Raw genomic sequence first — 25825 nt, 5'->3', positions numbered from 1 at the left:
TCTGGGTTTTTGTGGGCCAAAGATAATGACTTCAGTCTTGTCTGAGTTTAGTTGGAGAAAGTTGTTTTGCATCCACACAGTGATCTGTTGGAGGTAGTCACAGAGTGAGTCCACAGGCCCATATTCACCTGCTGTCAGCAAGATGTAAATCTGAGTGTTGTCTGCATAGTTATGGTAGGACAAGTTATTTCTGAGTATTAACTGGCCCAGGGGCAACATGTAAAGATTGAACCAGATGTGTCCCAGATGGGTCCCAGGATGGACGCCTGGGGGACCCCACAGGTCACCGCCATTTGGTTTGACACACAGTTTCTGATCTGAACAAAATAATTCCTATCCTCAAAGTAGGACTTGAACCATTTCAGGGCAGGACCAGAGATGCTTACCCAGTCCTCTAACCTCTGTAACAGGATCACATGATTGACTGTATCAAATGCAGCACTCAGATCCAGCAGGACTAAGACTGTTACTTTACCTGTGTCTGTGTTCAGACAGATGTCAGAATGGAAATCATCAAAGCAGTTGTTCAATAGAAGAAACTCAGAGAGCTGTTAGTAAACAACTCTCTCAAGGACGTTACCTAAAAACAGCAGATTTGATATGGGCCGATAGTTGTTCAGTACTGTTGCATCAAGACTACTCTTCTTTAGGAGAGGCCTAAGGACAGCAGTTTTCAAGGCCCTGGGAAATGTTCCAGATTGTAGTGAAATATTAACTAAGTGAGTGAGCTGGGGTAACAGACTGCTCAGCACAGATTTTAGAAATCTAGTGGGCAACTCGTCAAGGCAACATGTGGCTGAACTCAGACTGGAGATGGTCTCTTGGACTGTTTTGTCAGTGACAGGTTTGAAATGTGTCAGCTCTAGGTGTCTGGAAGGCTGCAGTGGTAACTGTGTTGTGGGATTAATTGAGTGTTTCCTGCCCTGAACGTTGTCATTAAAGAATGTTGCAAACTCATTGCACTTCGATGTGGAATACAATTGAATTGAATTCCTGAACTTAAAATATATAAGTTTATCAGCAAAAGGATATCTGTCAGTCCTGGTCTCATCTACGGCCTGTCCGTCCATAGGAGTGGATTTCTCCTTCACTGTGGTTCTTCCCAAGGTTTCTCTTTTTACCACTGGGTTTTTTGGAGTTTTTCCTTGCCCAGAAGGAGGGTATAAGGATTGGGGATGCCTGGGACACTGATCCATTTGCTTCACCGACTGTTTACTAACTGATTACTTGACTGGTTGTTTATTTTCAGTGTTTTGTTTTGTTTTTTTCTTTTAATCAATTCAACATTTTCTGTAAAGCCCTGTGCAGCGACTTTGTTGTGGTATTGGACTCTATAAATAAAATTGAATTGAATTGAATTGAATTACTGAACTCAAAATATACTAGTAAGTAGCAGCACAATTTACTGAAGAATGTAAAGTTAAAGTGGTCATTGTGCTGTAAATGGGTCCTGTCAGTATTAACTACTGTGCATGATGTTTTTGGATTAATTTTACTACTACATTCATGTAAATGTTCATTTTACTGATCTATATCTATAATATTGATCTCCTTTGACCTACACTGTTTTCACTGAAATGGAAACAATTACAAATCAGAAATCAAAGCTGTCTGTTAGCTGCTACCTGCTGCTAAAGCTAAAGTAAAGAGAAGCTAATATGTTTCTACAGTTCCCAGAAATAAATAGTCCCGACATTCACTAAAACTGTGATATGTGTTTTTGTGTCACATCTGTTGAACTTTTAGGAAAAATCATTCTTTAAGTTAAACACTGTATTTACTCCGCATCACTTAAAACATTCAACATTCATAATATTCTGTGTTCTCTGTGTTAAAATTAGGTGAATATAGAGTAAATATCAAGAGACCTGAACCCTGGCCACACCAATGTCCATGGACCAATGGTTCTTCTCAACAGGGCCAGACAATAAAACAATGCTAATTATAACAACATAATTTTGTATCTCCATAATCATCATTATCATAATATAGATTTTACTTTTCCTGGAGAGATTATTTTTGAAGAATGGTTTAAAACCACAATTAACAGTCTGCTTTCTTCACCATTCACTGAGGATGATAAATCTGTCAAACTCAAAAGAGATAATACAATAAAATATAATTATGGATGTCAACTTAGATGAATACCTTTAAAGCAACCAGTTTTGATGTTTAAAAGTGTTTTTTATATCCTCCTGAGACCCAGCAGTGCATTTTTGTCCTCTGTAGGAGACAAGAGTTTCACAGCTTTATTGGAAAAAAAACCACTGTCTACTGCCAAGGACATTCCATAAAAATTTTAAAAATGCATCTGTAAAAACTGCTGTATCATGCTGTTTCCAATAAAGGCAATTATTTAATGTAAAAAAGCCAAAACGTGTACTTTTCTGGGTCTCAGGAGGACATGAAATGTCCCATGCTATAAGGAATCTATGATCCTGTTTTGTTCATGTCGGAAAAATGCTTAAAAAAAAAAAAAAGCCAAAAAAGAAAAAAAAAAACCAACCAAAAACTCTGATGTCTCATTCTAAGGATACTGTACTTATGCCTATGAGACATCCACGGACCATTAAGGGTTTTTACTTCATAAGTGGAGTTAACCAATTACAGCAGACTGGGGTTTCAGGAGGGGGTAGTCCCAAGATTCCTGTTTTTTACAAGAAGCATATATATGTGCCAAAGTAAATAGTTTGTTTTTGGGATAGGTATCACAACTGAAGATTTCTGGTATGCGGATGCATTTTCAACGAGCGTCATGGATTGTAGCAGATTTTCTCTAATACCCTTATATATTTCTTTCCACTGACCTGAGTTGTGAAGGTTAATGCTGCGTAGGTTGGGGAAGAGCCTTTGGAGGATATCTTTGCTGTCCTGAATTGAAGCTAAGTTGTTGTTGGCCATGACCAGGGTGTCCAGGCTGGGGAACAAGGACCCAAACTTGCGGACCTCGGTCCAGTCATGGAGGCTGTTATCAGTAATGTGAAGCAGGCGTAAAGTGGGGCAGGCCACGCTGGAGGCACTCACACTACTGTACTCATTAAGGCACAGGAACAACTCCTCCAGCCTGCAGGACGGCACACAAAGAACAGGTGGGGTGTTGGTAGCACCGCTGTTATAGTAAGGCTAAAACTAGACATAAATGAAATAGTAAAAGAGATCATTTTTCTAAAATATATAATGGCAATGAATTACAGAGTTGCAGGTAAAATCAGCTTTCTTATAATTTTTTCTTTGATTAGCACACTCTCCTGTGCGCAGATCAACATTTACTTTGAACAAAAAAAATATTGCCATTGCACAACATGGGACCTTTAATGGGCAATGGTGTTGTAAATCATATTTGATGTCATGCATTGTTTCATTCTACTATATGTAATAATACCTGATATTTCACTAATCACTTCACAGCTCTGTACATGATAAACTAAAACTAGTTAAAGCTATACCTACCAATGTGGCATTTCTCACAGCACTGAGTAAAAGTTTGAACATGAACAACCCGCCTCCCTCCAAAGCCCCACCCACTTCCCTCTGCCTGAGCTCTGACGCTCTCCTCCTCTCACCTGATGCGCGCGGTGGAAGCGGAGGTGGAGGCAGAGGTCGGGTCTGCTTCGGCGTGTCCGCAGACCTCTCCCTTAGCAATCAGATACATCATCCACCTGCCGTGGCCCGTTTCATCAGTAGACCCTGTATTTAAGGGTCTGGTCTGTGCAGCGCTGGGTCAGTGTCGTCACTGCGCCTCATCGCTTGGGCGATGAGTTGCCCAGGCGATGGGCGCACGCACTGGGAACGCATGGCCTCTGCGAATTTTCCGTGGACATTTGAGGTTTCATAGTCCATACATTTATCATCCTACATCATCCTACATTGTGTGACACCAAGTACATGTACGTGTACGTATATAAGTCCCACGGTCATAAAAGCTGAACTCAGTGCAGACCTATCTGTGGAGTCCAGTACACCAGACTTCCAGACTTTTATCTCCATCCTTCATTCATCGGACTCCTCTTTGTTCTCCTTAGTCGTTGTTTCTGTAAATAAATCTGTTTTTTCCCTTCCACATGTGCATTTGAGTTCTATCCATACACATCCTAGACAGCAGACTGTGGTCAGTGACAGGAGGAGCAGTGCGAGTGAAGCGTCAGATTCAGATGTACTCATATGCAGGGACGGCGATAATGGATCGGATGCTGTCCATCCTTCTAGATGATTGTCAGGAGGCTCAGTCAGGTTCGGCGAATTATTTCATTCGGACTGAATAAAATGATCGGTTCGAATTTTATTAGAAATATGAGCAATATATGAGAATTAAACATTTTTGACTTTCAATACCTGGTGGATTTCTTTTACATTTTAGTTTGACACGCCTATTAGGAGCATTTTAGCATGACAAAAGAAAAGATGTAAAAATGCCACATCATACGGTATAGCTTTAATGGGTCAATCCATCGCAATTCACCCAATGAGTTAACCCCCACCTCCTCCAATTTGGATGAAATTCGGTGTATGGGTAATTCATAGCCAGAAAAGCCAAAATTTCAAATTTTAACTTTATCGGACCAACAGTTTTCGAGATATTGCAATTTTTTCCCCACTGTTTTGCTACGAAGGCAATAGCAGCCAAATTTCAAATTGCTGTAACTCAGCAATCACTGGTCCGATTTTAAAAAGCAAGGTATTTCTGTAAAGGGGAGACGATAAGGAATCGAAATCTAGTATTCTTTTGTGCATTTGGGTACTTTTGAGTTGGATGACCTTTTGATATATATTTTGACCTTGAAATTGACACTGTGGGACACACCTGACCTCTTTAACATGATTGTGAAAAATGTAGCCCTATGTGTCAACTACAACATATAACACATTTGAAGGGGTTTTCTTTTTTATTCTTGAGCAAATTGGGTTAGAATACAGGCTTAACCTCAAGATTAAATTCTGTGTATTCAGAGTTCAGAAGATGTGCATACAGAGCCTACATGTATCTTGTCCAGCTGTAGTATCACCTTGCATTTTAACATGTCTAAACAATCCCAGATTCTAATCAATATTTACACTGCAGTTCAGTTTTCTGATTTTTTCTGATTATTATTGATTGTTGATTTGGTGGAGGAAGTCTCAGAAGAGTTAGGTGACAATAGGATTAAGTTTATGCACCCTCGTGGACCAGCTAAAACCTTTTACTGGTCATCCAAAGATGACTGTTGCTGGATTCCTGAAGGGGATGTACATTGTGTGATGAGCGCTCCATTCTTGAAATCGTCTTCAACCAGAAACTACAATATTTCCCCGTAATGACCTGGCTAGAATGTCTGACCACTGCTTGAATAGACCTGTTGACAAGTGTTATGTGTCACTGTGTTTACCTGTTCAACTGTCCTGTTTTTCAGAGCTCTGTGCTGATGGGCAGTTATCAGTTGATTATGCACACCTGCTGGAAGTTGGGGGTTGGGCCTATATAAAGGGCTCATTTTCCACTGCTCTCTCTCTTCCTCAGCTCACTAGCCAGATCACAGCTTTGCTGCTTTTTTTTTTTGGTTTTGTTTTGTTTTCCCCCTCTTACCCTTTTATTTTTCCATGCATAAATCACCTGTTTTTGCATTTAATCTGGTGTTGTGTCCTCAATATGTTGCGACTCTGAGCCGGCTGTCACATAATGGAGGCTCGTCCACCTGAAGTAGAGAGTTTATTTTCTACCCCTAGACTGTTTTTCATTTTTTCAGTCAGTGGGTTCATGTACATGTCACCACATTAGGTAAGGTTTTTTTGGTAAGAGTTTGCCTGGTTAAGTCAGCTGGCAAGTGTTAGTGTTAGCTTCACCACTTTATTGTTTTTAAGCGGCAACCCTGGGGTGGCCCCAGGTGTGCCTGGAAAAGCCGGCAAAAATAGTTAGGTTTTACTAAGATAGGGTAAAAGTCAAAGGTAGAGAGGAATCCAGGTAAACTCCAGAGAAGGTTAGTTAGGAATGCCAATTTCTGATTCAGTGATAGCATGTGGTGTCATGTGTCATGTTTTCACTCACACTGTGTGCTGGGAGTCGTAAGTTAGAGGAATTTGTTTAACACACAGTGGTTTCTTAAATGCTAGGTTGTAGTTGTGCTCCTCTGAAACATTTGTAACCCTGGTGCTCATACTTTTTTGTGTGAGTGGTGTGTTTTTGTAGTCGCATGGTTTGTGGGACTGCATTTTGTGTAATCTTTCTTCTTGTGGGGAGGGGTAAAGTTTAGTATTTGAGTTGTATTGACTCATGTAAGGGTGGCAGTAGTCATACTATTTCCATACTGTGTACAGGGAATAGTTGTGGAATTATCAGCCCAGTGTGTTTTTTTTTTAAATAAGTTTCGATTGCTTACTTCTGGCTTTGTGTAAGTCTATAGTGATATTAACTACGTTTTGTTTCATAACGCTGGCTCTATGTGGAAGTGTTATGTGGAGTTGTGCTGGTTTGTTTCCAGTTTGAAGCTATTAATTGCATTTTGTGTCATGGCACTTATCTGTGCGGTAGTGTTACATTGTGTTGTACTGGTTTGAGGTTTTTGTGGTTAATTAAATTCCTCTTAGGTCCCCCAGTACTACTTTTTGCCTTAGCAGACTTGTTCTTGTTAATTTTCATTTCAGTATGGATGTTGATCTGAAAAAATTTTATGAAGCTCCTGCTAGAGGGCAGCTGTTTCAAAGTACTAAAGCACAGCTAATGTCCATCGCAAAGTATTATCACATTGCAGCTGCATCAACTTCTCTTAAAGAAGAACTTGGATCAAGAATAATTACAACACTAGTGGAACAGGGAGTGCTTCTGAGTGAGTCTTAGGATTCAGACTTAAATTAATCTGTTCAGGGATCTGACAATAAGACAGATGATGCACTGTTGTCCACACAGGATGCTCATGCTGTGTTTACATGAATTGGACTTGCAGTTAAAAATTAAACAATTAGAGCTTGAGGCAAAAGATAGAGACGAGGACAGGAAGTTTGAAATGGGGAGGTTACGTTTGGTACATGAAGACAAAATGAGGGAATTAGAACTGAGGTCAGCTGATTTGCAGTCTGCGGGTACCGGTTCACCTTCTCCTCGGTTTGACATTGGACGTAACATAAGTGTGGTTCCTCCTTTCTCAGAGAAAGAAGTAGAAAAATACTTTTCACATTTTGACCATGTAGCCACCACATATGGTTGGCCTGAAAATGTCTGGACCATGTTGCTGCAGTGTGTTTTAACAGTTTAAGCACAGGAAGTTTATCTTTCGTTAACACTCACCTAAAGTGCTGACAACTAAGTTGTTAAAGCAGCCATTTTGCAGGCTTATGAGCTGGTCTCAGAGGCTTACAGGCAGCATTTTCAGAGGGTGTTGAAAGGCTGAGAAGTAGACATTTGTTGAATTTGTCAGAGAAAAAGAAATCTTGTTTAATAGGTGGTGCACATCTCAAAGTTGAGACTAAAGAGCAACTTTGTGACTTGATACTCTTGGAGGAATTTAAAAAATGGTGTTCCTGAGGCTGTTACAACTTATGTGAGTGAGCAGCGAGAGTCTACGGTTGGGGCTGCTGCTGTGCTTGCCGACGAGTATGTCTTGGCTCATAGGGTGAATTTTAATGATAAATCTCATGAGACTAGGAATCGTGTTTTTCCTGGCTTTAAAGGGTCAAGAATAATTACAACACTAGTGGAACAGGGAGTGCTTCTGAGTAAGTCTTAGGATTCAGACTTATTACTGGTCCTGGGTCTTCAGGTTCTGTTGGAAAGGCTGCTAGTTCTAGCACAGGAAAATTTGAGAGAGTCTGTTTTTACTGTAAAAAGCCTGGTCATATCATAGCTGATTGTCATGCTCTCAGTAGAAAGCAGAAAGCTCCTCAGCCAGTGGCCTTATTAGCTTCAGTACCCCGTCTGTCCAGTGGGGAAAATGAAATCAATCAGTTCACGAAAGGTGTGGTAAAGTGTCCTACTGAGTCCACTGGGGATGGATTTGAACCTGACCTCTTTGCATCTTTTCGTATGGAGGGTTTAATAGCCATCTCTGATTCAGAGAAGTTTGTCCCGGTTCGTATTTTGAGATACTGCAGCTGCGCAGTCTTTGTTGGTGGAGGGAGTTCTGCCCCTCTCTGAAGAGACTTCTACAGGTGAACATGCTTTAATGCGGGGTTGTGGAATGACATGGCTTACAGCCCCATTGCATGTTGTGCACTTGCAGTCTGGTTTGGTTACAGGCCTGGTGGCAGTAGCTATTCGCTATGAGCATCCTATAGAGGGGGTGGATATGATCCTGGGCAATGATTTGGCTGGTGGGGAGGTGTTTCCTGCACCCACTGTTGTGAATAACCCGGTTGGATCTCAGTCTGTTGCTATTCAAAGTGCCAGTTACCCCAGATGCCAACAGTGTTCCTTGCTTGTGTTGGTCAAGGCAGACGGCCATCATCCAGGAGTCTGGGTCTGCTCGAGGTTTCTGCCTGTTAAAAGGAAGTTTTTCCTCACCACTGTCACCAGTCACAAGTGTTTGCACCTGGAGGATTCTGTTGGGTTTCTGTAAATTGGCTTAGAGTCTGGTTTCGACCAACTCGATATGTAAAGCATCATGAGATAACTTTTGTTATGATTTGGCACTATATAAATAAAATTTAATTTGATTTTGATTTGTAACTTGTGCTCAGTCACATACGGTTGAAGATCTAGTTGACCTTTCAGAAATTTTCATGACACCTCACAAAGAAGTCGTAGAGTCTGTGTTCGTGGGTCCCTCTGCAACTTCTGAGTGCAGTGCAGCTAAAAAGGCTACAGAATCTACTATAGCAGAGACTGCTGAGGTTTCATTGTCCAGTCCTGTCACCTTGTCAGCTGAGTCTGAGTCTCTATTAAAAGTTGGCAGGAAGCAGCTGATGTCAGCTCAGAAGGCTGATCCTTCCTTAACTAAGTGTATTACAGCAGTGTTACCTAAAGACAAAATTGGTGCTTCTAAAGTGGCTTACTACTGGGAGGGTGGTATCCTCATGCGCAAGTGGGCTCCCTCAGCTGAACAGGACAGTGGGTGCAATACTATACATCAGGTGGTTGTCCCTGTTGGTTACCATGCACAGATACTGAGCTTGGCTCATGATAATGTTTTGTCTGGCCATCTAGGGATAAGTAAAACCTATTATTGGATATTGAAGTATTTCTTCTGGCCTGGCTTAAAAAGGGATGTTGCAAAGTATTGGTGATCATGTCATGCATGTCAGTTAATTGGAAAGCCAAATCAAGTGGTTCCACAGGCTCCACTTCACCCTATACCGGTTATGGGAAAGCCATTTGAGAGACTTATCATTGATTGTGTTGGTCCATTGCCCAAGTCAAAATCTGGCCACCAGTTTCCCCTGACTTTAATGTGTGATGCAACTTGATACCCTGAGGCAATTCCACTGTGTTTCCTCAAAGCCAAGGTGGTAGTAAAAGAAATGATTAAGTTCTGTACCACTTTTGGTTTGCCAAAGGTCATTCAAATGGACCAGGGTACCAATTTTATATCTACAATGTTTGCTCAGGTGTTAGAGATGCTCTTTGCAATTCAAGAGACTGTTCAGGAGTCCCTGGATTTCAGCCCTGCAGAACTAGTATTTGGCCACACAGTTCATGGGCCATTGAAGTTGTTGCATGAGCAGCTGACTGGTAATTCCCATCCTTGTCAAAATGTGCTGGACTATGTCAGCTCTTTCAGAGACCATCTTCACCATGCCTGTGCATTAGCAAAAGAGGCATTGTCGAGTTCACAATCTAAGATGAAGGCTCACTTTGATAAGAATGCTGTTGAATGCAGGTTTAACCCTGGAGATTCTGTGTTGGTTTTCCTTCCTGTTCTTGGTTCAGCACTCCAGGCTAAGTTCACAGGTCCCTATGTGATTGACAAGAAACTGAGTGAAACAGATTATGTACACAAATCACGTGTATGCCATATGAACATGCTGAAGCCCTGTGTTGCCAGGACTGGTGAACCAGCTGTTTCTCCTTCAGTTAAGATTCTGCCTGTAACTCTAACAGTGGTGTTGTCTGCATATTCTCCTCAGGATGATGAGTTGGAGATACAAGATGCTCCTGCTCTGTGTACTCAGTTGAAGAATTCCCAAGTGTTGTGTGGTTTGGAGACTCATCCGTCTCATCTCTCTGGAACAGCTAAGAGTGACATAATTGAGTTGATTGAAAATCATCACCCACTTTTTTTCTGATGTACCACCCTAAACCACCGTAGTACAACATGACATTGATGATGGTGACTGTCCTCCTATCAAACAGCATGCCTATTGTGTGAATGCCCCTAAAAGGGCTCAAATGCAGAAGGAGGTTAAGTATTTGCAGGAGTATGGCCTAGCGGTTCCTAGTTCCAGTGCCTGGAGCTCTCTGTGCTTATTGGTGCCAAAATGTGATGGGACACCATGCTTTTGTACTGATTTTACAAAAATCAATGCTGCTACTAAGCCTGATTATTTTCCTCTTCCCTGTGTGGAGGACTGTATAAATAGAGTTGGAGCTGCTTGTTATGTCACCAAGTTAGACTTACTAAAGAGTTACTGGCAAGTGCCCTTAATAACACCTGCTTCTGAGATTTCTGCCTTTGTAACCCCAGACAGTTTCATGCAGTGCACAGTCATGGTCTTTGGCATGCGCAATGCCCCTGCCACCTTCCAACAGCTTATGCAGCACATGCTGTCTGGTGTGGCACCCTGCGAGGTATACCTTGACAACGTAGTAGTTTACTCGGCTGACTGGCAGACCCTTGTAGAAACTTTGTCAACTGTGTTTCAGTGTTTGCAAGATGCTTCACTCACACTGAACCTTGCAAAATGTGAGTTTGCCAAAGCCACCGTCACCTACCTAGGCAAGAAGGTTGGTCAGAGTCAGGTGCGGCCAGTTGATGCGAAGATAACCACTATTTCTGAGTTTCCTGTTCCCACCATTAAGCAGGAGTTGCATCGCTTTCTCGATTTAGCTGGTAATTTATAGAGGTTTGTTTGTTTTTTATTCGCAACTTTGCTTCTGTTGTATCTCCTTTGACTGACTCCCTGAGTCCTACCAGGTACTTGGTTTGGGATGTTAAGTGTGAGCTGGCTTTTCAGACAACTAAAGCTATACTTAGTTCATCCCTGGTGTTGCTGGCTCCCAACTTTGAAGTGCTGTTTAAGATGGAGGTCAACGCAAGTGGTGCCAGTGCTGGTGCTGTACTTCTGCAGGAGGATTCTTCTGGTATTCTTCCCGTATGCTACTTCTCCAAGAAGTTCTCTGCAGCTCAATGTAAGTATAGCACCACTGAAAAAGAGACCTTAGCCATACCCTGGGCCCTCCAGCATTTCGAGGCTTATGTTGGCTCTACAACGCAGCCAGTGCTGGTCTTTACTGATCATAATCCCCTTGTCTTTTTAAATGTATAACATGCAACATGTATAATAATATGTATGCATGTATAATAGCAACCAAAGGCTCATGAGATGGGCTCTTATGGCCCAAAATTTTAGTGTCGAAATCCAGCATAAGAAGGGGCGTGATAAAGTTGTGGCCAGTGCCCTTTCATGTGTGTCTTAGGATCTTGACAGCGTGGCTGTCATCTTAAGGGAAGGGGTGTTATGTGTCACAGTTTGCTTGTTTAACTGTCCTGTTTTTCAGAGCTCTGGGCTGACGGGCAGTTATCAGTTGATTGTGCACACCTGCGGGAAGTTGGGAGTTGGGCCTATATAAAGGGCTCATTTTCTGCTGTTCTCTCTCTTCCTCAGCTCACTGGCCAGATCACAGCTTTGCTGATTGTTTTTTTTTTCTTATCCTTTTATTTTTCCATGAATAAATCACCTTTTTTTGCATTCAATCTGGTGTTGTGTCCTCAATATGTTGCAACTCTGAGCTGGTCATAACAACAAGGAGTAAAAATCAGACACCTAGTATTCATAAGAGTGAGACTGTTGTGAAATTTTCATTGACTTTTTGTTTGTGATTGACAATATTTCTTGGAATACATCAACTTGAGACACTGTGTATGGAACATTATATTGTTCCTTAGTACTCCCTTATCTCACCTATTGTATCCAAGTGTGGGGAAACAGTTATCAATGTTCCATACATCAATTATTCATACTACAAAAACCAGCAGTGAGGATCATACACAAGGCTGAATTTCTAGCACATAGTAATAATCTCTTGATTCAATCAAACGGATTTAAGATTCATGACCTTGTGAAATATTAGAACTTGTTAATCTTATTTAAAGCGTTCAACAAATCACTTCCAAATAACATACAAAGGTTTTTTGCACTTGGAGAGTACTTAAGGCATATAAGAGGCTTTGGAAATGTTACCAGGAAGAGCTTTTGTCTGTATGTGGGGTGAAACTGTGGAACAGTCTGGATCGTCACCTCAAGCAATGCCAAAATATCCACAGTTTTAAAACACTTTACAATGGTGGTCTGGTCACAGTACAGGGAGGGTGGGGCTTATTTTTAATTGCCGGGGCATTACATCCTTGGCTCTTTCTTACCTTTGTTGGGATGTGTTTGTTGTTGTAAACCATGTTGGTACGTGTCACTTCCATTACCATTGTTGGTATGTAATTATTGTTGAAATATATTGTATTATAAAATATGTTGTAATATTTGTTGGTGGGAATGGGGAGATCAAACCCCCCTCTGGTTTTTACATCCCTTGGGGGGACGTAAAAACAACTGAAATAACAGGTTGGTTGTGACTGAGTTTTCTTACACCTATAGCCTACATTGCTGGTACTAAAGGCCCCACAGAGTTGGGCGTACTTTACTTCATGGACGTCCTTTTAGTCGTTTCTGTTTACTCTCTGTCATTTACATTATTAGGACTAAACAGATGTAACTTGATCATTAAGGAAGTTGTATAAATGGGAGGTGGGGGTGGGATTTAATCAATTTTCTTCTTCCCACTCCTTTTTGAGCTTATTGAATTTATTGTGTTATTTTGTTATTACTACTGTACATGGCAATTGCTATATTGTTTTGATCACCTCTATTTATTAATCTATTTGCTCCACTAATAGTTCCTTCTACACATACAAGTTTTGTTCTTTCTTCAGCTCAAAAAAAAAAAAAAAAAAGTATACAGAAACGACACTGAATGGGTCTCTGAAGGAATGGGCTTGTCAGCTTCTACATGGTATTGCATAAAAATCAAAATGAAAACCCCTCCATTTTTTGTATATGTTATAGTTGACACATAGGGCTACATTTGTCATAATGGTGTCAAAGAGGACGGGCATGCCCTACAGTGTCAATTTCAAGGTCAAAATATATGTCAAAAGGTCATCCAACTCAAAAGTACCCAAACGCACAAAAGAATACTAGATTTAGATTCCTTATTGTCTCCCCTTTACAGAAATACCTTGCTTTTTAAAATCGGACAGGTGGTTGCTGAGTTACAGCAATTTGAAATGTGGCTGCCACAGCCTTTTTTGCGAAAAAGTGAAAAAATGAAAGTGCAATATCTCAAAAACTGTTGCTCTGATAAAGTTAAAGTTGGAAAAGTTGGCTTTTCTGGCTATGAATCACATATATACCAAATTTCATAAAAATTGGAGGGGGTGTGGTTGAAAAAGGCCATTTTTGGGGGTGATCTGTGATGAACTGACCCCAATTCCTCAAAAACTAACTTTTCATTCATAAATTAAAATAAAAATTTTAAAACTAATGAAAATTTCAGAAGAACAGTGACTGGTTCATAGAAATCTTAAACCTGAACAATCAAAACCAAAGCAAGCCACACAGCATATTTCTTACTCAGGTATTTCCCGAGTTAGCAGCAGCACAGAGTCCCAGGAGACTCGAGTATTGTTGAGGACAAGGCGTCGGACTCGGGAAAAGGCTTCAGCACACTGAGGCTCAAGGGTTGTTCCTGCTAAAGGGTTGGAGCTCAGGTTGAGGAACTCCAGATTTGGGATGTTGGATATGATTTTACTGATCTGAAAAGAAGAAATATTGTACAGAGGGTAATAACTGTAAAACTGATATCTATAAGCTGCTTGCCTGTATTTGGTAAATGGATGTAAGCAATACTGTAACAAACTCAGATAGAGCACCTCGTGCCAGTCCTGCAGCTTGTTATGGGACAAATCCAGCTCCATGACATGAGAACAGAAAGCTGCGATCTCTGTCTGGTCCCCTGCCCTGCTGATCCCACAGCCATTCAACACCAGCACACTGGGTAGGTTCAGGCGGTCTGGAGGCAGGGAGGGGGATGGAGAAGAATGATTAAACAGAGATAGAGGAATTCTACACAGTAAAAAAAATAAATCTTAACAACTGTGTCATTGTATGTTATATGAAAGTTAGCGTTAAAATTTAAAAAGGAACATAAAAGCAAAAGAAGGAAGAATTCAATATGGTGGTTGAAAACTTGCTTCCCCTGTCAGAACGTTTCATGATCAAGTCAACAGCAGCTCAGGAATGTAAATAAACACAGCCATATGCTGGTGCTACAAAAAAAACTAAACATGAAAAAGGATCAAAATTCCTCTAGGACATGATGACAGCATGCAGCCAGTAATAAATAATAATAATAATAATAATAATAATAATAATAATAATAATAATAATAATAATAATAATAATAATAATAAATCACACTTATATAGCGCTTTTTTGGACACTCAAAGATGCTTCACAAACAAACAAAACAAAAGGAACGAAGAGAACAAAGGGCTCAAGAAAATGCAAGTTTGAACAGGTGAGTTTTGAGTAGTGATTTGAAGTTTTGTATTGAGTCAGAGTTCCTGATGTTTTGTGGGAGTGAGTTCCATAGGATGGGGGCAGCTGCAGTGAAGGCTCGGTCCCCCAAGGTCCGGTACTTTGTCCTCGTGGTGGGAGTGAGGAGGCTGGTGTTGGCTAATCTGAGGCAATGGGTGGGGCAGTGCTACTGAAGGAGATTGATCAGATAGGGAGGGGCCAGGTTATGGAGAGACTTGTAGGTGAGGAGGAGAACCTTGTAGTGGATGCGATATGGTGCGGGGAACCAGTGGAGTTGTTTGAGAATGGGGGTGATGTGGTCTCTGGAGCAGGTTGTGAGTGAGGAGGCGGGCAGCAGAATTCTAGATATATTGCAGTTTTGGAGATGGGATGAGGGGAGACCATACAGGAAGCTATTGCAGTAATCAAGTCTGGAGGTGATGAATGCGCAAATAAGGATTTCAGAAGTGGATTGTGAGAGGTAGGGGTGGAGACGGGTGATATTTTGGAGGTGGAAAAAGGATGTTTTGGTGATGTGACTTATGTGCGTTTTGAATGACAGGGTGGAGTCCATGATGAAACCAAGGTTGCGTACAGAAGGGGAGGGGGTAATTGTGTGACCATCAGTGAGGAGGGAGATGTTCTGAGCTGAGGGGAGGAGAGCTTTGGGACCAGTGATGAGAGGTTCTCTTTTATTGCTGTTGAGTTTGAGGAAATCATGATCCATCCAGGTTTTGATGTCAGACAGACAGTATGTGATGGTGGAGACAATAACTAGGGACACGGATATGGTGGAGATGTAAACCTAGGTGTCGTCGGCATAGCAGTGGAAATGAAGTCCCTAGTGACAGATGATGTTGCCAAGGGGTAACATGTAGATGATGAAGAGGAGGGGCCCGAGCACCTTGGGGAACACTGGTTGTGGCAGGGAAGGTGTGAGATTGGATGTTGTTGATGGAGATGTAGTGATGGCGGCCAGAGAGGTAGGAGGAGAGCCAGGAGAGTGCTGTGCCAGAGATGCCGATGGACTGTAAACGGTTTAGGAGGATGGTATTGCTGATGGTATCAAATGCTGCACTGAGGTCAATTCAGCTTTAATAAGACTTGTTTAGATTAACTAATAACTCTGATGCACCATAGCTCTGTCTTATAAATGTGCACCCAGCTACTAGTAAGGGGAATTTATGTCAAAAAAGGGCCAAATTGTTACGTGGTGGATAGAAGCACCAAAATTGGCTTAGATACTCTTTAGGATGTAACTCATTATTTCAGAAGGGGAGCCCAAAATTATCAGTTCATTAAGATCATTTTTCAAGGAAAAATCCACTATGGCCGCTAAAAAACAACCCAAGAATAATAAAATGTTACATAGCTTGGACTTTACGACTTATTCTGTCATTTTATTTTTTTGCATGTGATGTACACTACCGGTCAAAAGTTTTAGAACACCCCAATTTTTCCAGTTTTGTATTGAAATTCAAGCAGTTCAAGTCCAATGAACAGCTTGAAATGGTACAAAGGTAAGCGGTGAACTGCAAGAGATAAAAAAAAACAAAAAACAAAACTGAAAAATAAGGCCCAAAGCCACAACAGAATCAGACGACAAGTTTCTGAGAGTCAACAGCTTGTGTGATAGGCGACTCACAGGACAACAGCTTCAAGCACAGCTCAATATTGGTCATAGTAAGCAAGTCTCAGTTTCAACTGTGAAGAGAAGACTTTAAGTTGCAGGTTTAATGGGTTGAGTTACAGCAAGAAAGCCATTGCTGAGACTTCAGAATGAGAAAAAGAGGCTTGCCTGGGCCATGCCTCCACACACAGTTTGGGCTATGGAACCAAACCCCTCAAGAGGGGCTGGACTCTCCACTTCTCTGGTGTTGCCCGCAGTGAGCGGTGGCTGGCTGGTGTGGGCTTGCTCATAGCCCCTCAGCTCAGCCGCCATGTGTTGGAGTTCACCCCGGTGAACGAGGAAGGTCACATCCCTGCCCTATGGGTCAGGGACAGGTGCCTCAGTGTTGTTTCGGCCTACAGGTGTGAAGTGGCAATGCAAGAGTACCCAGCCTTCTTGGAGTCCCTGGCAGGGGTACTGGATGGTTCTCCGACTGGGGACTCATTGTTTCTCCTGGCGTGACTCCAACGCTCACGTGGGCAATGACAGTGAGACCTGGAGGGGAGGTGATGTGGGAAGAACGGCCTCCCTGATCTAAACCCCAGTGGTGTTTTGTTATAGGACTTCTGTGCTAGTCACAGTTTGTCCATAACGAACACCATGTTTGAACATAGGGATGCTCATAAGTGCTAGCATTGGCACCAGGACACACTAGGACCGGAGGTCGATGATCGACTTGTTGTCGTGTCATCAGACATCCGGCCGCGTGTTTGGACACTTGGGTGAAGAGAGGGGCCAGAGCTGTCAACCGATCACCACCGGGTGGTGAGTTGGATTTGCTGGTGACGGGAGAAGCCGGAAAGACTCGGCAGGCCCAAACGTGTTGTGAGGGTCTGTTGGGAACATCTGGCAGAGCCACATGTCAGCACGGTCTTCAACTACCACCTCCGGGAGAGATTCTCCCAGATCCTGGGGGAGGCTGGGGACATTGAGTTCTGAGTGACCATGTTCTCCACCTCCATTGTTGAAGCGGCTGCTCAGGAGCTGTGGCCGCAAGGTCTCCGGTGCCTGTCGTGGTGGCAATCCCCGAACCTGGTGGTGGACCCCGGAAGTAAGGGATGCCATCAAGCTGAAGAAGGAGTCTTATCAAGCCTTGTTGGCTCATGGGACTCCCGAGGCAGCTGATGGGTACCAAGGCCAGGCGTGCCACAGGCCCGAGCGGTTGTGGAGGCAAAAACTCGGGTCTGGGTGGAGTTTGGGGAGGCCATAAAGGAGGACTATGGTCGGCCTCGAGGAAATTCTGGCAAACCGTTCGGCGCCTCAGGAGGAGAAAGCAGTTCCCCACCAACACTGTTTACAGTGGAAGTGGGGAGCTGCTGATCTGAACTGGGGATGTTGTCAGACGGTGGAAGGAATACTTAAAGGATCTCCTCAATCTCACTACCACATTTTCCATGGAGGAAGCAGAGGCTGAGGTCTCAGAGGTGGACTCATCCATCACCAAAGCTGAAGTCACCGAGGTGGTTGGCAAGCTCCTTGGTGGCAGAGCACCGGGGGTGGATGAGGATTCGCCCTGAGTACCTAAGTCTCTGGATGTGCGGGGACTGGTCTTGGTTGACACGTCTATAACATCGCGTGGAAGCCGGGGACAGTACCTCTGGATTGGCAGACCGGGGTGGTGTTCCACCTTTTAAGACAGGGGACCGGAGGATGTGCTCCAACCACAGGGGGCTCACACTCCTCAGCCTCCTGGGGAAAGTCTATTCCATTGTACTGGAGAGGAGGATCTGACCGATAGTCGAACCTCGGATCCAGGAGGAAGAATGTGGTTTTTGTCCTGGTTGCGGAACACTGGACCAGCTCTACACCCTCCATCGGGTGCTCGAGGGTTTATGGGAGTTCACCCAACCGACATGTGTTTTGTGGACTTGGAGAAGGTGTTCGACTGTGTCCCTCATGGTATCCTGTGGGGGGTGTTTCGGGAGTATGGGGTCCGGGGCCCTCTGCTAAGGGCAGTCCGGTCCTGTATGACTGAAGGCAGGCGCGGTGTTTGCATTCCCTACAGTAAGTCAGACCTCTTCCAGGTGCATGTTGGACTCCAGCAGAGCTGCCCTTTGTCACCGGTTCTGTTGATAATTTTTATGGACAGAATTTCTAGGCGCAGCCAGGGGCCAGAGGGGGTCTGGTTGGGGACCACAGGATTTCATCTCTGCTTTTTGCGCACGATGTTGTCCTGTTGGCCTCATTGGACCTGGACCTTCAGTGTGCAGTGGGGCGGTTTGCAGCTGAGTGTGAAGCGAGTGGGATGAGGATCAGCACCTCCAAATCCAAGGCCATGGTTCTCGACCGGAAAAAGGTGGTTTGCCCCCTCCGGGTCAGTGGGGAGCCCTTGCCCCAAGTGGAGGAGTTCAAGTATCTTGGGGTCTTGTTCATGAGATGAAGGATGGAGTGTGAGATTGACAGACGGATCGGTGCAGCATCTGCAGTGATGCAGTTGTTGTATCAGTCTGTCGTGGTGAGGAAGGAGCTGAGCTGAAAGGCGAAACTCTCGATTTACCGGTCAGTCTATGTTCCTACTCTCACCTATGGTCATGAGCTTTGGGTCATAACCGAAAGAACAAGATCCCGGATACAAGTGGTTGAAATGAGTTTCCTCCGTAGGGTGGCCGGGGGCACCCTTAGGGATAGGGTGAGGAGCTCACTTACCATGGAGGAGCTCAGAGTAGAGCTGCTGCTCCTCCACATTGAAAGGGGCCAGCTGAGAAGGCTCTAGCATCTGTTTCAGATGCCTCCTGGACGCCTCCCTGGGGAGGTGTTCCGGGCATGTCCCACCGGGAGGAGACCTCAGAGAAGACCTAGGACACGCTGGAGAGACTATGTCTCTTGGCTGGCCTGGGAATGCCTCAGGGTCCCCCCGGAATAGCTGGAGGAGGTGTCTGGGGGGAGGGAAGTCTAGGCATTCCTGCTTAGACTGTTACCCCTGCGACTCAGCCCCGGATAAAGCAGAAGAAAATGGATGGATGGATGGATGGATGGATGGATGGATTGTATTTAGACTGCCATCAAATGATATGTGCAATATGAATATAATGTTACACGGCTTTTGAACAGCTTTAAGGAGAAAAAAATGCTTTATAAAAAAGGCAGAATGACATGGCTCTTTAAACGGATCCTCATTTGAGTGAGGAATTACTTGTGAAATACAAACATAAATGGTTTTAAAAACCTAATTACAGGAACTTATCTATAGCTTTCAAAGAGTACTTTATTGATAAAATGTTCATGTGAGCAGAGATAAAGCCTTAAATCATTGACAGAATGTTATGCCAATGTAGACTCAGTGTGGTACCCTGATAATAATGATGCCTAGTTGAGTCTTACTTACTCCAACAATATATGTAATCATATACAGGCCTCCCCAACAGTGTCAAAGTTTTATTGATGATTTTACTGAGATGCTTTCATTTGTGTGCACAGAGTTTGACTGTATCATCATTACAGGTGATCTGAATGTACATGTGGATAATGTGTGTGACAGAAATGCTAAAGAACTCTGTGCTGTCCTTTAAACCTTTGGTTTAATTCAGCATGTGAGTGAGCCCACCGCCCACCCACAGCAGAGGGCACACTCTGGACCTGCTCATTACTAAGGGGGTAAATATTTCAAGTGTCAATGTGGTCGATGTTGCTTTATCTGATCATTTCTATGTCTTCTTTGAACTGTCAGTAATTCCCAAACCAATGGCTGGACCTGCAGTTGTTCGGAGGAGACACATTAGGCCCTTTTCCACCAAAAGCCCAGGAACTTATTTACTAGGAACTTATTTGGGGTAAAAGAGTTCCTGGTAATTGCGTTTCCACTGCACCCCAAAGTTCAGGGTAATTTATTCACATCAGCTTGATGATGTACGACACAGTAACAGAAACTGTAGTCCAGTTCATGTACATTCACAAACTAACCTCTAGCACAATAAAATGACACAGTACTTAAGTGGACGGGTTGGGTTTAACGTTTTACTGGTTGTTGAATCACGTAATCCATCTGGAATACATTTTAAATGAAGTTAACCATCATTACATATCCTTAATTTGTATTTAAAAATGGTAGAACATGTATTTTCAACTTCTCATTCCTTAAACTCAATCACATCTAACTTTAAGTGTGATGGATGGTTCTGTTTCATTTCTATTGTTTTACAGATATAGTCCAGGTTCAACCCTGAAGTCAGACAGATTTACTCAAATCCCTGCATTTAATTCAACAGCATATTACTTATAAAAGTACTTTTACTCTAATCATATTTTGAGACAGGATTAGGTTAGATTTTTTTTTTTTAATTAAAAATTGAAACAAAACAAAAGGTGCAAAAAAAACAAGGTGACTTGAAATTAAAAGGGAAATAAACATGTGTGGAAGGTTCAGGCTTCTGGACCAGTGTCTGGACCAGCTGGTCCAGATCAGCTGGTCTGGAACTCCATAGTCCCGGCCCCTTTTTCGCTTTCCTACAGGAAAAGTAATAAAAATCCTAAAATGAATAACAGAACACATGATGACAGATTCCTACCAGTGTGATGTGACATGTGAGATGTCTGACCTGGGCCGTTGTAAAGGACAGGAGACGATGGATGAGCGCACAAATGAGCCGCAGGTTCGGAAAAAGAGGCGAGTCCGTCCAGTCCATTTCAGGTGGAAATCACAATACATAAAGAATAAATCAGTGTTCAGCTCACGGCGACAACACTAATGCATCCACTTCTCTGATTTAGGTTTAGTGTCAGACTGTTGACCAGTTAGTATTAGGTTAACCGGACTTCACTTTTGACTAAACATCTGATGCCGCTGACTACTGTTACAGCATGGAACCAACTAAACAGTGAATATTCCTGTGATATTCATACCATTGGTTTATTCGACAGTCACTGCGACCGTTGTGGTCCTTTAGTTTCTTTTAATCCTACATACGTTTCTTTGGCTTTTCTCATATTTCTTTAGGCGTGTGTCTGATATTTGGCCCCGACAGCTTTTACTCGAACCTCGCTCGTTTCTTGTCGGCAATTCAAAGTCCGTTTGAATTTCCTTGTTGTCCATCCACTTGTAGCTTCTCTTTTGGTCCATTTTCCAAATTATCAAAATACAAAGCTTGTGGAAATTAAATGAATGAATTAAGTATTGGTGGGTGAACAGAATGCGGAAATGCTGCTTGTATAGTCCACCACTCAGTGTTCTGCAGCACACAGCTCCGCCCCTTAAACTTCCTGGTAATCTGGAAAGTACTACCTCCCTACCAGGAACTTCTTCGGGGTAAATTTGGGGCCAGGGGAAAGTCATTTACCCAGGTAATTTTCAGTGGAAACGCACCAGGAACTTTGAAAGTTCAGGGTAATTCACAAAGTTCCTGCAAAAGTTCCTGCGGTGAAATAGGGCCTTTTTTTTTCCCTCCATCTAACTTGTCTTGTCCAGCATCCTAACAGCAGAATGGTGGTCTGGCTGCCTTTTGGTGCTGAACAAATTTGCTTTGCTGAAGGTAGCTTCATAAAGTATATGAAGCTCCCCTTGATATTCTACTGTGTTTATGATGAGTTTTGCTGAACCACATTTCAATGCCGGACCTGACATGGGGGGGGGGGGGGGGGGGGGGGGCAAGAGAGAAGAAGGTGGCGAAGACCCTCACAAGGAAGTATCAACAAAACAGTAACAACCACGGTGATAATTATAATGGTAACAATAACTACAACCAGAACTGAGCAAACTGGGCAGAAGAGAGAGAAAAAACAAAACAAAACAAAACAAACAAAACTACAAAAAAAATACAATAAAATACATAAGACCTATTAAATGATGAATATAAGAAAAGAGAGCATGAACAAAATATCGTATACCACGTTCGCACAAATAATACCTGTAACAAATAATACCAGTAACAAATCCACACATTAGTTGTTCACATTAATCTGCTGTGACAGAGTGAAATGAAAAGGGCCTATTAATGACAGCACAGGCACGCTGTTTATGGAGATGATTAGGTTTGAAAATGCCTCATGTTCTAATGTTGACGATCTGTTGAACTCATATTCTTCTTGTGTTCTAAATGTTCTAGACACCATTGCTCCCGTTAAGGTTAAAATGGTTAGAAATAGGTAGAAGGCGCCCTGGAGAAATGATGACTCGGTCAGGGCACAGAAGGAGTGCCGGAGGGCCTAATGGAAATGGCGCAAGTCTAAGCTTCAGGTTCATTATGAGATTTGCAAAGAACAGTTATGTGTGTTCAACCAGATTTTGCGTAGAACAAAGGAGACGTATTTTTCAGAAATGATTGCAAAGTGCAGTAACAACTCTCGTGTCCTGTTTGCAACAGTTAATAGGTTAACAAATCCTCCTGCTCCACTGCCTTCACAACTAGTTTCCACATTGAAGTGCAATGAGTTTGCAACATTCTTTAATGACAAGGTTCAGGGCATGAAACACTCAAATAATCCCACACACAAACACAGTCACTCACTCACACTGACATATTAACATTTACACATAGTATCGAATTACTAGTTATTCTGTAGTTGTGTGATATTTTCATGAGCAACAAAATAACAAAGATAAACAAACAAAATAACATTTTGTCATAACTCATTAGACTGACCATTTGTGTGTGTATGTCTGCACATCTGCAATTTTAGTCCAAATCCCCAGACATTCAAGGTGTAAGTGCTGTACAGCAGTGCAAAGCAAAGAGCTTCAGTGCAACTGCCAAGGAAGCTATTGTGTTTAGATTCAGTGGGTTCCCACATGACACACTGAGCTATCTCAGCAGAGTATCAGACACTCTGCAGAAGTCAGACATCTCCATTGCTGAAGCTCACAGTTGTCTGAGCTCCACACATGCTATATTGGAGAGTTACAAGACCAGATATGGCTTTTTTAAGATAACGTTTTGCTCAGTGTGCAAATAAATACTAGATACATTTTTAATATTTGAGGAAAAAGTGTAGTACAGTGAAGAAGGATTTTGAATCATCAGAGCAGGACCAATGATGAAAGCCACCCTTGACAAAGTGTTCAAGGGAGTTTCCCTGACAAGTGGAAGGGCAAGGGGTCAGGAAGGTGAAGATGGGGTCCTCATCTTCTCTCAGGACCAGCTGCTGGACAGGCTTATTGAAAACATCAGGGACAGGTTCAAGGATGACAGCTCAGATGTTTTGATGGCAACAAAGCTGGTCAATTTCAGAAACTGGCCACAGTCAAGAGAGGGTGAAGCAGGTGGATTCAGCATCAGATCAAGCTTAGTGGACAGAACAACCAGGTCTATTAAGACATCACTCCCAGTATGTAACAAAGTTCTAAAATATTACCTTATCATTGCTTTAGTAATTCCACACTCTAAACATTATAGCAGTCCAATGACAATCTCATCTATCCCTGTTATCACAAAATATAGGCCTAAGAAATGCACTTCTGATCCCACCACCACAGTGAACCGCAGTAATCTTATTCATATCACTCCAGTTATCAGTCTCTCACACAGCAATGCACCTCAAAAAATGAAAATGGCTGTTATATGTCTGGTCACTTACAAATAAATAATTTTAATAAATGAACTCATTAGTACCCATAGTCTAGACTTTGCTCCACTAACTGAAACCTGGCTGGATAAAAATGGAACCACTACACTTAGTGAGACTGCACCTCCGAACTTCGGTCTCTTCCATACCAATAGAACTGATAAGAGAGGTGGTGGAATCGCTGCTGTCTTCTCTGATGTTTATGGCTGTAAGGAAGTCCACCTTGATAAATTCATATCCTTTGAATACCTTACTTTATCGGTGCATTGCACAACTACAGTCCTAATGACTGTCTACCGTCCACCAAAATCCAAATGTGGATTTCTGGAGGAATTCTCTGAGTTAGTATCTAAGGTTTCCATTGATTATGACTTTCTCATTATATCTGGTGATTTTAATATTCACATTGACACTGAAACTGATCCAGAAGACATAAGCTTTACTAGTCTGCTGGAGGCATTTGACCTCTCTCAACATGTCCTTGGACCCACCCACAATAAAGGACATACTCTGGACCTTGTCATCTCAAAAGGACTTAACATTACCACGTTAGTTCTGGATGTAGCTCCCTCTTATCACTGTTGCATTCATTTTGACATTTCTGCTTTCCCTGTACAACATAACAATTCTCAATTACTCAAAAAACACAAAATTAACTACAAAAGCACTTGGAGAGTGCAGACCTCCGCCAAGGCAGATCAGTCCCTGCCCCCCTATCGCCAGCAATATTTAATCAGTTGTTCCTTGTGCCAGTATCAACATTTCCAGAAAATTTCATCAACCCCCCCAAAAGGATAAACTGATCGAATACAACAAGGCACTAAACAAGCAAGACAGTCTTTCTTTTCCAAATCAGAAATTAAAAATATTAATTGGTAAGTACTCTTCTCAACTGTTGACAGACTTGTTAGCCCACCATCCCTTCAGAAATGTGACCTCAGAAAAATTGACCAATTTGCATTCATTCTTTAATAACAAATCATTATTATTAGACAAACATTAGTGCAATAACATCTAAAACTGAACTTGTCTTCCTGTCTCCGAGAGCTCCACCTGTTTCATGTCTCACTTAAACTGTTTAGATTGATAGAACTTGACAATATTGTTGGTCAGCTCATTGTCCTCCACCTGCTGCCTGGATCCTCTCTCAACTACATTCTCAGACTGTCTTTAACTGTTATAGCACAGAGGTCCTCATACTGATCTCTTCAGTCAGGTATATTTTCCACATCACTAAAAACAGCTGTTATCAAACCACTTTTGAAGAGGAACAATCTGGATCACACTGTCATTGCAAATGACAGGCCTATCTCCAATTTACCATTCCTCAGCAAAATACTTGAAAAAACAGTTACATTCAGCTCAAGAACTATCTCACATCACACAGTCTTTTAGATACTTATCAGTCTGGTTTTTTGTCCCCACCACTGCACAGAAAACGGCACTTAGTAAAGTTATAAATGACCTACATATAAATACAGACTCCCAAAATATTTCCATTCTGCTATTACACGAGCTTAGTTCTACATTCGACACCGTTGACCACAAAATCTTACTGAAGAGGCTTGAACGGTGGGTTGGCTTAACTAGCCCAGTTCTAATCTGGTTCAGAACCTACCTCTATTAAAGGCAGTTCTTTGTCTCCACTGGTGATTTTTCCTCAAACAAAATGAACGTTACATGTAGGGATGGAAATCGTTAAGAATTTAACGATTCCAATTCCATTATTGATATTGCTTATCGATCAGATTCCTTATCGATTCTCTTATCGATTCTCATTGGGTGAGGGAATAAAAGAGTACAAACAGGTGTTTTTGCATTAACTGTATTTTATATTTCTATCTCTGCACAGAAAATATAACATATACAGTATGTACAAATAATAATAACAGATGACGCCAGACCTGGTTCCCAGGAATCGAGCTACTGGGAACTGGTTCTCAAAAAGAACCGGTTCTCGATTCCCATCCC

At 42.4% G+C, this 25825-nt stretch overlaps 1 protein-coding gene across 7 annotated transcripts in view; it reads right to left on the bottom strand.

Moving 5' to 3' along the window:
- The window catches only part of tbcela (tubulin folding cofactor E-like a), a 71031-nt gene that overhangs the window by 27261 nt on the left and 17945 nt on the right, over window positions 1-25825 (bottom strand). For all 7 annotated transcript variants that reach the window (XR_003937056.1, XM_030151472.1, XM_030151475.1 and 4 more), the window contains 3 exons: window positions 14046-14185; window positions 13747-13928; window positions 2808-3064 (listed from right to left, as the gene is read on the bottom strand). Coding sequence is in view for 6 of the 7 variants with exons in the window: in XM_030151472.1 (XP_030007332.1) it covers window positions 2808-3064; window positions 13747-13928; window positions 14046-14185 (579 nt within the window). In the remaining variant the exon portion in view is untranslated. The remainder of the gene's footprint in view (window positions 1-2807; window positions 3065-13746; window positions 13929-14045; window positions 14186-25825) is intronic.

Source organism: Sphaeramia orbicularis, chromosome 13, assembly GCF_902148855.1.
Source record: "Sphaeramia orbicularis chromosome 13, fSphaOr1.1, whole genome shotgun sequence".
Lineage (NCBI taxonomy): Eukaryota > Metazoa > Chordata > Actinopteri > Kurtiformes > Apogonidae > Sphaeramia > Sphaeramia orbicularis.
This window is presented reverse-complemented; position numbering and strand designations above follow the sequence as displayed.